Below are 12,483 nucleotides of genomic sequence, written 5' to 3'. Positions count from 1 at the left end.
GAGGCTGGTGGTTGGAAGCTGGCCTTGCAGGACAGAACAACCCAGAGGGCTCCCTTGGGAAACCATGAAAGGCAGACTCACAAGCACACATTGCCCTTTGGTTGTTTTTGTTGTAATTCCTATAAGGAGGGCAGAGCACTGGATGAATACCCCAGGATTACCCCAATTCCCCAGCCCTTAGTGTTCAGTCTTTTTTCATTTTCTTTTTTGTTGTTGGTGGTGGTCATGGAGCTTGAACTTGGGATCTGGGCACTGTCCCTGAGCTCTTTTGCTCCTCCTGTCACTCTACCACTTTGGCCACAGCGCCACTTCCAGTGTTCTGGTAGTTCACTGGTGATCAGGGTCTCATGGATTTTCCTGCCCAGGCTGGCTTTGAACTGCTAGCCTCAGATCTGAAGCATGAGCCACCAGTGCCCACCTGAGCCCTTACTTTTCAGTCTTTAAAATGGAGAAAGGATTGGGAGAATCAGCCAAAATCCCTGGGTTCCCTTTTGTTCTGGAGAAACTGGAGACCTCAAAATGATAGGGGAGAGCAACAGACTATAGTCAGGAGGCTGAGATCTGAGGATCGCAGTTCAAAGCCAGGCCAGGCAGGAAAGTGAGACTCTTATCTCCAATTAACTACCAGAAAACTGGAAGTGGCGCTGTGGCTCAAGTGGTAGAACGTTCGCCTTGAGCTGAAGAGCTGAGGGACAGCGCCCAGGCCCTGAGTTCAAGCCTCACAACCAACAACAAAAAAGAACACCAGATTTCTACCCAGCCACGCAGTGAACAAAGAGGCAGGGTTCACATCCTCTGGTCCGTCTCCTCCTTCTTTTTAAACACAGCTACCTTGACTATTGGCTTTGCATCACACAGAAGAGAATGGCCGCTCTTACCTCATAGCTGGCAGAAGGGTGTCAGCTTCGCTTGCAATCATAGCAGCCTCTGGGGACAGGGTGCCCAGGCTGGCCCGACTGCCCTTTCGAGAAGACTCTCGTAAAATGCCAGCGCCAGAGTCTTCATCGGAAGAGTTGTCATCAAAGGAGCCCAGGATGAAGTTGGTCATGAGCTGCCTCTTAATGTGGGCCTGCTTCTTGTCCTCTTTGGTTGGGGATCTGGCTCGCTGGCCCTGGGGCTTGGCTGGGGAGGACAGGCCGTAGGTATCTGGGGGCTCTGGGCCTTGGGTCCCTGTCCCATTGACTTGCAGTTCTGGGGTGGGCCAGGTGTCATGGGAAGAATGTGGGGTCTGAGAGTCTTCCTGCTGACAGGCATCGCTGGGGCTTTTATGGGAGGCCGGCTTGGCCTGTTTAGGAGTCTTTGGCTGGGAGCTGTCACTATCATTTGTTTGCAGCTGCTCCTCTGAGTTGTCTGAGGCTGGAATGGGCTCCTGATTCAGGATGAGACTCGCTTCCAACTTACTGTTGGTCACCGGGCTGGAGTCTGTCATTTTTCTCCAGATTTTTAACCAGGAAAACGTCAGGCAGGAGAAAATCAGGCAAGAGAGGAAAAGGAGCAAGACCATTCAGAAAATCTGTAAAAGAAAAGAGATTTTTACTGAGTGACTTCTCTCCCACAGGAGCTAGCAGACTGAGAGGTAGTGGGCCCAACAAGACCCACGACGTGCTGTGTGGCCTTGGGCACAGTCCTTGATGCTTCTAAGCCTGCTTCATCTCTCTCAGGGTATATGTTAGGATTTTCAATGGGTTGGATACTGAGTCCCCAATGTGACAGTGTTGAGAGGTGGGATCTTTAAGAACTGATTAGGCCAAGAGGGCTGGGATTCATGTTGTCATCATGGTAGAGGGTTTGTAGCCTTGAGACGGGGTTTTTGTAAAGGAGGCTGGAACCCTGTGGCTCTGCCATCCCTCTGCCTTTGGTCTTAGACTTCTCAGTCTCTACAATTGGAACAAATAAATCTCTGTTCCTTACAAATTGCTCAGTCTCAGATATTCCTGCTGTAACATTCAGGTACCCAGGTTACGACATCACACACAGATTAAGATCCACAATACTAGGACCATACGGTCAGCCCAGATCACAGACACTCCTGTGACAGAGAACTGAATGAGAGGAAGACATTAATGAAGCACAATGCATGATGCCAAAAAAGTGGGAAAACCCAAATAGCCACTGACTGGTAGATAGGCAAATGCAATGTGGTTCATCTACACCATGGAATATTATTCAGCCATAAGGAGTGAGTGTGGGCTGGGGAGGTGGCTCAGTGGTAGAGCGCTTGCCTTGCATGCATGAGCCCCTGAGTTCGATTCCTCGGTACCACATAAGCAGAAAAAGCCAGAAGTGGTGCTGTGGCTCAAATGGTAGAGTGCTCGCCTTGAGCCGAAGAGCTGCGGGACAGCGCCCAGGCCCAGAGTTCAGGCCCCAAGACCAACAACAACAACAACATAAAAGGAGTGAGTGTAGCACTCCTTATACATACGGTATAAGGTGGATGAATTTGAAAACACAGCAACAAAATACTCAAAGCAGACATATCTATAGAGATAAGAAGAGGATTACTAGAAGGGTTGGGTAGGAGAAGGTCCTGGCTAAAGGTGAGGGATTTGTTTGGGCTGATGGAAATGTTCATACAGCTGATGATGGTAGTGATGGTTAGGAAGCTGCAAAAATCCCTAACACACCATGATTTTTCCCCCCAATCCTAGGGATTGGAAAAATCCAAGGCCTGGGTACTGTCCCTGAGCTCTTTTGCTCAAGGCTAGTGCTCTACCACCACTTCCAGTTTTCTAGTGGTTAATTGGAGATAAGAGTCTCACAGACTTTCCTGCCCAGGCTGACTTTGAACTGCAATTCTCAGATCTCAGCCTCCTGAGTAGCTAGGAGGGCAGCCGCAAGTCCCCAACACCCAGCACTGAGCATGTTTTGACAACTTCGGACCCATTTTGCAGGCTGCATCTGGGGGTGAGTGGTGGAGCCCATGGCTAGCATGCGTGAGCCCCTAAGCATCTATCCCCAGCACTGCAAAAAATAAAAACAGTCAATCAATGAGTCGATCTTTTACCCCAGTTGTGTACTGGAAGCATTTCAAAGTCAGACCCACGAAACGCACAGTGAGATCGACTTGGGATCTCTCTGGCTTTCTCTTCTGTAATTTCGACACAGCGTTCTGAAGGGAAGTGGAAAAGTTCTCGTGGTTTCCTGGAAATACGTGAGCCAAGAGCTTCTTGAACTCTGTTGGGACAAGAACTAAGAAAATGTTGGCAAGGGTGCTTTTCCAGGTAGAACACACAACAAAATACCTAGGACATAAACGCTGTCGTTTTCAATGTATTAACCTGTAACAATAAAAATCTACAAAACTGTACAGAAATAAACGAAAGACCGAACCCCAGGGTAGTGCTTACAGGAAGAAGGCGAGAGGACCTGAGCAGAGGTCTTTAGGTCAATGGGGACTTGCACTAGAAAGAGATTTCCAACTCTGGCCCAACTCTGCCTTATGCTCTTTCCTGGCTCAGGCGGCGAGCGCTCAGCTCCACCAACCTCAGGTAGGCTGCAGATGTGGCTCTGGATACAGCACTTGCCTAGCATGCCCACAAGGTCCTGGTCACATCCCAAGCACCACAAAACAATTACAACAGCAACAACATCCCAGTGAGCAGGTGAGCAGCCTCCTTCACCCATCCTGCTCCTAGGAGACAGGCTTTATTCTGTTACTGCACACCTTACACTTGGTGAATCCTCAAGAAATGAGAGAGAAGAGAGAGAACTAAACTAAGCCAGGCACTGGTGGTTCACAGCTGTAATTATAGCTACTCAGGAGGCTGAGATCTGAGGCTGGGGATTCAAAGCCAGCCCAGGCAGGAAAGCCTGTGACTCCAATGAACCACCAGAAAACTGGAAGTGGCACTGTGGCTCACAGTGGTAGAGTGCTAGCCTTGAGCAGAAGAGCTCAGGAATAGCTCCCAGGCTCTGAGTTCAAACCCCAAGAATGACAAAGAAAAATAAAAAAAGGAAGAAACTGTCAGTAAGAAAGGTCAGCATCCCGAAGCTGCTGGCTCAGCCAGGCCCTTGGGAAACAATATGAAATTAGTAATTAGCACATGGTATTGGCAAAAATGTGCAAAAGTTACCTCTGGAATGACCCAAAAGTCCAGCAGGTTCAAGTTTTATAGCTCCTGAAGCAGAAGGGTATGACAGACAGAGTGTAAGCCACCTTCTAACTCTGTGGAGTGACTATTCACACACACACACACCTGCGATCCCCACCCTTTACCCCCAGCCACCCCTCAGGGCTCTCTATTCAGCCTCAGGGTAAGGATTTATGTCCTGGTTATAACCTGCTGCTCCAACTGTCCTCCTCCCTGACCCACTGAGGGGCCCTTGGGAACACTGATTTCAAGATCCTTGCGTCCAGCACGCAGTAATCGAGTGCTCAGTGACAGAGTTCATGAGGGGAAAACCCCACGCCCACACATTGAGCGCCAACCAATGGCTCAGGCCTAGCTGGAATTTTGTCTTTAGGGTTTTGTTCCTGAACCTGTGTTCAAGAGCACCAGGGGCCCTGCAGAAGGGCTTTCCAGACACAAAGGTGTAAAATGTGTAAAATTGAAGATCAAGAGAAAGAACAGCTAAGTGGATACAATTTGATTTATTTGCTAGGCCTTCTTCTGTTCCCCCAATCAGAAAATATTTAAGCTACTGCTGAGAATGGAATTCAAAACAAAAACATATTCTGAGGATGCATTCTTGCTATGTATTGTCCCTGGAAAGCCCTATTACGTTTTAGATAAGGTCTTTGAAAAATTACAGGGGATCTGGCTGCTAGAAAGAATGGATGGCTGATGTAGGACTTGGATGTAGGAACCTGTGATTTGTGGTTTGGAAATTATTTGAGTGTACTCCCCATAGGTCCCAGAAGGGGGCAGTGTTGGGAGGTAGTGGCACCTTTAGGAGATGGAGCCTAAAGAGATAATTAAGTCATAAAGGCATCGTCATCTTTGGAAGATTCATGCTGGTCTTGAAAAGTGACTTAGGATTTTTTTGCTTGTGGAAATGAACTGTTATAAAAAGAGCATACTGCCAGGCACCCGTGGCTCACACCTGTGGATTACCTAGTTACTCAGGAGGCTGAGATCTGAGGATCACAGTTCAAAGCCAGCTCAGGAAGGAAAGTCCTCCAATTAACCACCAGAAAACCGCAAGCAGCTCAGCTCAAGGCTCACATGGTAGAGCACAAGCCTTGAGCTGAAGAGCTGAGGGACAGCCCCCAAGGCCAGAGTTCAAGCCCCATGATGGATGAATAAATAAATAAATAAATAAAGCATACCAGGCATCTGATTGCTCCTTGTCTTCCTGTGTCACCAAATGGTCTCTTTCCCATTTACCTTCCCACTACGATACCGTGTTGTGCTATTGGCAGAAAGACCCTAACAGAGCTGAGCAGAGGCTGGCTTCTTCTGGGGCCCTCCCCCTCTGTGAGCTAAGTAAACCTCTTTTCTTTATACAAGACCCAGCATCAGGCATTTTCTCACTGCATTAGAGAATAAGTAGAGGGGCAGACAGAAGCTTATTAGGGGATTCAGGGACGGTGTGCTAAGTACCACGCTTGAAAATAGAACCCCATAGTGAATGGCGGGGCCAGCCCTCTCCTCTCATTCTGCAAATCCTTTCAGATCTACTGGTCCTCTCCCATACCCCAGGCCCACCAGGCCAGGGCTACCTGAATGACCACATTCACCTCCCTTTTCTTTCAAAGTTCTAACACCAGAGAATTTTTCTCCAAGTACAGACACTGTTTGAGAAAGCCAAAGAAACCCACTGGACCTCAGATTCCTTCTCTGTAAAATGGAGACATGACTTCTTGCCCTGTTTTCCTGCCTCAGAGCTGTTCTCTGAATGGTAGTTGTTCATGCATGGCGCTTCACATACATGTCCCTGTCCCCCACCGTCCCCCTCCTCCTCCCGCCCCCAGCATCCAAGATTCCTACCCTACCTTGCTCCAAACCACAGAACAACTTCGAGGATGTTGCTAGTGTTACACTGTTGTTATTATTCCACTGTTTTGAGAAACGGTAGCTCAGAAATGCTCAGTCTTTAGTGCTGGCTCAAATCCTGGCCCACCTTTCCATACCCTCCCCAGACCTTGAAAATGGATATGAATAAATTCCATAGGGCAGAAGGTATTACACAGATCACTGAAATAAGCTCCTAAGTTCAGACACACATCTTCCTGATGGAGCCATAGGTCAATACGTAAATTAACAATGCCAGACATGGACAGTGGTCTAGATGAGCACTGTTCAAAGGCCCAGAGGGTGGGCTGAGGTATCTGCCAATGATCCCCTAAGCACCTCCTATGGCGAGCTGTTGCCTTTTGCTGAAATAACCCAGCCGATCTAAAACTGGATGCCAGCCAAAGCTACCGATACTTCTTTACTAATTTGTGGTGCTCGGGGATTGAACAATACTCTATTCCTCCTCTCCAGCCTTATTTTTATAAATGAAACCCAAGTAACAGCTGCCAGGGCCGGCAGGGGCTGGGCACCATGAATAAACTCGGGAAGTTCCTGTGTTCCAACAAGTGCTGGCCAGCAGCTACAAGACACTGGTAGGTTGGGGAAAGGGGTATGCTTTTTCCTATTCCCTCCTCTCCCCCCCCCCAATACACAACACACACACACACACACACACACACACACACACACACACATTCTTGGCCAGGACTTTGAGGGACAAAGGGAGCAGCCTATCACCATCCAGCAATGCTCCTCTGCACTTTGGGATTTTTTGTTTTCCTTCCTTCCACCCAGAACGCTTGCTGTCACTTACCGTCACTGGGGCAGAGCCACTAGCCCCATTCTCCTTGAGTCTGACAGGCGCCCACAGGGTGACTAAGGGAACTGGGCCTATGGAGTGTCACCTTTCATCAAGAGGCCGGTGGTGTGTGTGTCAGGCCATGGGGGAGGGGCTTGGGCGGCCCGGCTGGGCTGCTGTTCCCAGCACCGCGCTGCGTGGCTTTATCTGCCGCTCACTCTCTCTGGAAGGTCCTGGCTCAGCCTTCTACCTGAGTGTAAGTAAACTTGTACTTATAAACAGCTACTTGTAGTCTTTCTATGCCACGGCGGCTTTCCAGCCCACAGAGCCACCCTCCTTCCAGCTGGCCACAATCCTGTCCTAAAGCCTACGCGGCCTGTCACGCAATCACCCCGCCTTGCCCAACTCTTGAGTGTCCAGAATGGGTCTGAAATGGTCTAATCCTGACAGGTAGACAGGAAAACAGACTGAGCCTTTCGGGCCTATCCTTTAGATGCCTGGAGGGAGGGGAGGAGAAGGTTAGGCTCTGTTGGGTTTGGCCAAGCTGGGCGCTTAGCAAAGAGAAAATCAAGTGTACTAGGAAAAGCCACTGGGTGGCCAGTGAGGGGCGGGGGTGGGGGGGAGCCCGGGAAGATGGTGCAAGGTGCTTCTACAGATGCAGAGATAATTAAGTGCCTAGAACAGCCCAGTGTGGCTGCCAGGGCATGAGTAGCTCCAGCCTGCAGGAGCAGAGGTTTGGGACTACAGGTCATGGTAGGGTTGTATTGTTGTTGTTTTTGTTTTTCCAAAATCTGCCTGCTCCAGCCTGCAGCCCACGGTGGGGGTGGAGGTGGGGGGGGGTGGCAATGCCCACCCACTGGCTTTGCTTAACAGATGAGCAAAGGGAATGAAGGACACAGCCAGGGTGGGGGATGGAGCTCCCCGCTCCAACACAGTGCTCCATCTAGATACAAGGCATTATTAGCAGCCCGACCGGTTCCCTGGACAGGGACCTGTGTGTACATCTGGGCTCAGCCACTCACAAGCTGGGTGAGTCTTGAGCAAGTTCAATGCCCTCTCTGATCAACAGCTGGGGATATGCCTGGAAGGCAGTATTTGGACCAAAAAGGGTCAGAGTTCAGAGGATCAGATCTCCCAGGCTGGCTCTGCCCATTTCAGCTACAGCCAGGTGCACTCAGAGCCTCAGGTAGGGTACACGGCTCAGCCACCCACAGAGAGCCAGTCCTAGACAAATCACATCCACTCCCAGCCTCAGTGACCTCAATGACACTAAGAACCTAGGGGCAAGGTAGGGCACCAGTGCAAAAAAAAAATGCTGATGGTGGACTGAGAAGGTGGCTCAGTGGTAGAGTACTTGCCTTGCATGCCTGAGGCCCTGGGTTCGATTCCTCAGCACCACATAAGCAAAAAAAGAAAAAAGCCGGAAGTGGCGCTGTGGCTCAAGTGGTAGAGTGCTAGCCTTGAGCTGAAGAGCTGAGGGACAGCGCCCAGGCCCAGAGTTCAGGCCCCACGACTGGACCAAAAAAAATGCTGATGATGAGCTGGATGCTGGTGGCTCACGCCTGTAATCTGAGCTATTCAGAAGGCTGAGATCTGAGGATCGCAGTTGGAAGCCAGCCCAGGCAGGAAAGTCTGTGAGACTCATCTCCAATAAACCACCAGAAAACCAGAAATGGCACTATGGCTCAAGGGGTAGAGCACTTGCCTTGAGCTGAGGGACAGCACCCAGGCCCAGAGTTCAAGCCCCATGACCGATCTAAAAAAAAAAAAATCCCAAAACACCAGTGATAAGGGCACCAACCAGTCATAGCTTTGGTGATGTTAAGTGAACTAATAAAAACAAGCTAGGACCTGGTGGCTCTTGCCTGTAATCTTAGGGACTCAAGAGGCTGACATCTGAGGATCATGGTTCAAAGGCAGCCCAGGCAAGAAAGTCTTTGGGACTCTTAAATCCAATGAACCACCAGAAAACCAGGAGTGGAGTTGTGGCTCAAAGTGGTACAGTGCTGGCCTTGAGCAAAAAAGAGCTCTGAGACAGTGCCCAGCCCTGAGTTCAAGCCCCATGACCAAATGACTGACTGACCCTTCTCCCCACACACACACACAAAGCAGACCATCAAGATGCACTCACATAGAAACACACTGTTCCAGGCTTGGCACTAAGAGCTTTATCGAAGTTCAAGCTCTGTTATCTCTTACCTGGGCCACTGCACAAGCCTCAGGACCTATCCCCCTGCCCTCCAGTCTTATCCCTCTAGTCCATTATACACAGAGGAACCAAAAGGAAATTCACAGACAGTTGGGCATGGTGGCACTCACCTGTACTTTCAGCACTAGCGAAGGGGAGACTGAGGGAGGAGGATTGAACATTCAAGGCCAGTGTGGGTTGCATAGTGGGATCCTACTCAAAAAAAAAAAAAATCAGAAAGAACAAAGAAATTCACCCGCATGCCAGATTATGTATCAGACTATGATTTCTAAGAAGCTTTCCCACGGAAGGAATCCCTTGTGGAAATGGCCGGGTCCGAGAGCCTGGCCCGCCCAAGGAGAAGGGCAAGAGGAGGGGGCTGATGAAAATGGATTGAAATATGCCAAATCTCTTTTCAAACATCATGAGGTCAAAATGGCATCTGCAACAAAAACATCACTGACATCTCTGGAGGCTGCCAGAGGGTTATTCATGACTCTGTACATAGATTGGGGGAGTGGGGGGATTAAGCAAGTCCCCAGCCTGTCACATAGACTCTCTCTGAGGAATTGAAGGACCAATGAAAGTCACACATTTGTGGCACGTGCGGGGTTCATGGAAGCAGCAATGCACCCACATCCTTCACCATCCATGCTCAATGACTTACAGAACCTATGCCACAGCGCTACTTCTGGCTTTTGAGTAGTTTATTGGAGATAAGCGTCTCCAGGGACTTTTCTACCCTGGCTGGTTTCAAACTACGAGCCTCAGACCTCAGCCTCCTGAGTAGCTAGGATGACAGGCATGAGCCACTGGTGCACGGGTGGGTGGGGTTGATAATCCCAGCTCATTCCTGACACCATAGCATTCTGGCTGTGCGGAGACAGGAGCCACAGAGCAACTGCTTTTGCCAAGAACTCCAGCTGTCCGATTTCAGCCAAGCCCTTCCTGGGAGAGGAGGGGGTGGGGAGAACTTTCTGCCCAAGGGCTGTCTCTAGCCTGAAAAATCATTGGGTATATGGCAAGACAGGCTCCAATGCTGTTCTAGAAATGTCCAAATGGCCCTGTGGAGAAAAGAGGTTCCCCATCCCTGCCTTATCTCTGGCAGAGAGTCAGGAGAGTCAAATCCAGAATGTGACCACTTTTACCAGCAAATTATCCCTATTCTTTTTCCAACAAGTAGCTGGCATTTCATAAAGAGAGGGGGTGGAAATAATTACACCTTCAGACTTCAGACTTCCTGATGAATTGGCTCTAAGACATCATCCAGGTTCCAAGCGATGAATTCAAGGAATCCTGGGTGTATTGGCTATTGTTGTATGCATTAGGGGAATGGCTCAAAAGAAAACATTCATCTCCTCTTTTAGAGATATGAACTAAAAAGATTCATGACCCAAATGATTAAGCGGCTCTGAGGTTTTCTTCAAAAAAATATGGGCAGGATGGTAGCTCACATCTGTACCCAGCTACTCAGAAGCTTGAAATCTGGAATATCAAAATCCAAAGCTAGCCAGGCAGGTTCAGCAGCTGACCACCAATGGCTCACGCCTAGCATCTGGTTACCCAGGAGGCTGAGGTCTAAGGATCACAGTTCTGCCTGGGAAGGTGGCTTAGTGGTAGAGTGCTTGCCTCGCATGCATGAAGCCCTGGGTTCGATTCTGAAAGTGCTGCTAGGGCTCAAGTGGTAGGATCACAGTTCAGAGCCAGCCTGGGCAGACAAATCCGTAAGATTCTTATCTCCAATGGGACAGCAAAATAAAAGCTGGAAATGGAGATGTGGCTCAAGTGGTAGAACCTCAGCCGTGAATTCAAGCCCCAGTGCAGGTACAAAAAAACACCAGCAAAAAGACAGGCTGAAGCTGGGTACGGTGGCTCACATCTGTAATTCTCGCTACTCAGGAGGCCAAGATCTGAGAATCACAGTTTGAAACCAACCTGGGCAGAAAGGTCCATGAGATTCTTTTTTTTTTTGGGGGGGGGGGGGGGTCTGGTTGTGGGGCCTGAACTCTGGGCCTGGGCACTGTCCCTTAGCGCTTCAGCTCAAGGCTAGCACTCTACCACTTGAGCCACAGTGCCACTTCCAGCTTTTTTCTTTTTGCTTATGTGGTGCTGAGGAATCGAACCCAGGGCCTCAGGCATGCAAGGCAAGTGCTCTACCACTGAGCCAACTTCCCAGCCTCAAGGTCCATGAGATTCTTATTTCCAATAAACTACTTAGAAAAAGCCAGAAGTGTCCCTGTGGCTAAAGTGGTAGCGTGCTAGCCTTGAGCACAAAGAAGTTCAGGAACAGAGCCCAGTCCTGAGTTCAAGCCCCAGGACCAGCAAAAAAAGACAGGCTGGAGGGCATATTAGTTGACCAACCAGCAAGCTAAATGAGCTTGGCAAGGTTCTGAGTTCAAATCCTGGTACCCACTCTCCCCCAGCTCTCCAGAACAAACTGCAGTTAATGATGTGAAGTTTTTGGTAGAGGAGGTTAAGATACTGATGTCTGCAATTTAGGTGAAATGAAGAATTTAGAGAAAACAGATATGAGGAAGTAAATACAGCAGGGGCTGGGAAGGTGGCTCAGTGTTAGAGTGCTTGCTCTGCATGCATGAGGCCCTGGGTTCGATTCCCCAGCACCACAGAAGCAAAATAGAGAAAAAGCCGGAAGTGGTGTTGTGGCTCAAGTGGTAGAGCGCTAGCCTTGAGCTGAAGAGCTGAGGGACAGTGCCCAGGCCCAGAGTTCAGGCCCCAGGACTGGACCCCCCCCAAAAAAAGTAAATACAGCAGAATCCAAGGGCTGGTTATACAGGTGTTCACTATAAAATTATTTCAAATTGACTCAAATTATTTATAATATTGGGGAACACTAGAGGAAAACAGGTGTGCATATAGGTAGAGAAGGGGAGAAAACATGGGGTTCATTTTGCTATTCACACTCTCTCTGAATACGATGATGATGATGGTGATGATGTTGTTACTGGAGCTGGGTGCTGGTGGCTCAGTTCTGTACTCCTAGCTATTCAGGAGGCTGAGTTCTGAGGACTGCAGTTCAAGGCCAGCCCAGGCAGGAAAGTCTGTGATATTCTTATCTCCAATGAAACACTAGAAAGCTGAAAGTGGAGCTCAAAGTGGTAGAGTGCTAGCCTTGAGCAAAAGAGCTCAGAGAGGGCTGGGAAGGTGGCTCAGTGGTAGAGCACTTGCCTTGCATGCCTGAGGCCCTGGGTTCGATTCCTCAGCACCACATAAGCAAAAAGAAAAAAGCCAGGAGTGGAGCTGTGGCTCAAGTGGTAGAGTGCTAGCCTTGAGCTTAAGAGCTGAGGGACAGCACCCAGGCCCAGAGTTCAGGTCCCACGACCGGACCACCCCCCCCAAAAAAAAAACAACTAATTTTGGGCTGGGAAGGTGGCTCAGTGGAAGAGCGCTTGCCTTGCATGCCTGAGGCCCTGGGTTCGATTCCTCAGTACCACATAAGCAGAAAAAAAAAAGCCAGAAGTGGTGCTGTGGCTTAAGTGGTAGAGCGCTAGCCTTGAGCTGAAGAGCTGAGGGACAGCGCC

At 49.5% G+C, this 12,483-nt stretch overlaps 1 protein-coding gene across 1 annotated transcript in view; it reads right to left on the bottom strand.

Moving 5' to 3' along the window:
* Acacb (acetyl-CoA carboxylase beta) overlaps positions 1-1,504 on the bottom strand; it is a 66,801-nt gene extending 65,297 nt beyond the window's left edge. Inside the window, exon 1 of the mRNA XM_013014316.1 lies at positions 879-1,504. Within this exon, the coding sequence (XP_012869770.1) occupies positions 879-1,504 (626 nt within the window). The remainder of the gene's footprint in view (positions 1-878) is intronic.
* Positions 1,505-12,483: the final 10,979 nt, after the last annotated feature.

The sequence above is a fragment of the Dipodomys ordii genome, unplaced genomic scaffold (genome assembly GCF_000151885.1).
Source record: "Dipodomys ordii isolate 6190 unplaced genomic scaffold, Dord_2.0 Scaffold23, whole genome shotgun sequence".
Taxonomy (NCBI): Eukaryota; Metazoa; Chordata; class Mammalia; order Rodentia; family Heteromyidae; genus Dipodomys; species Dipodomys ordii.
This window is presented reverse-complemented; position numbering and strand designations above follow the sequence as displayed.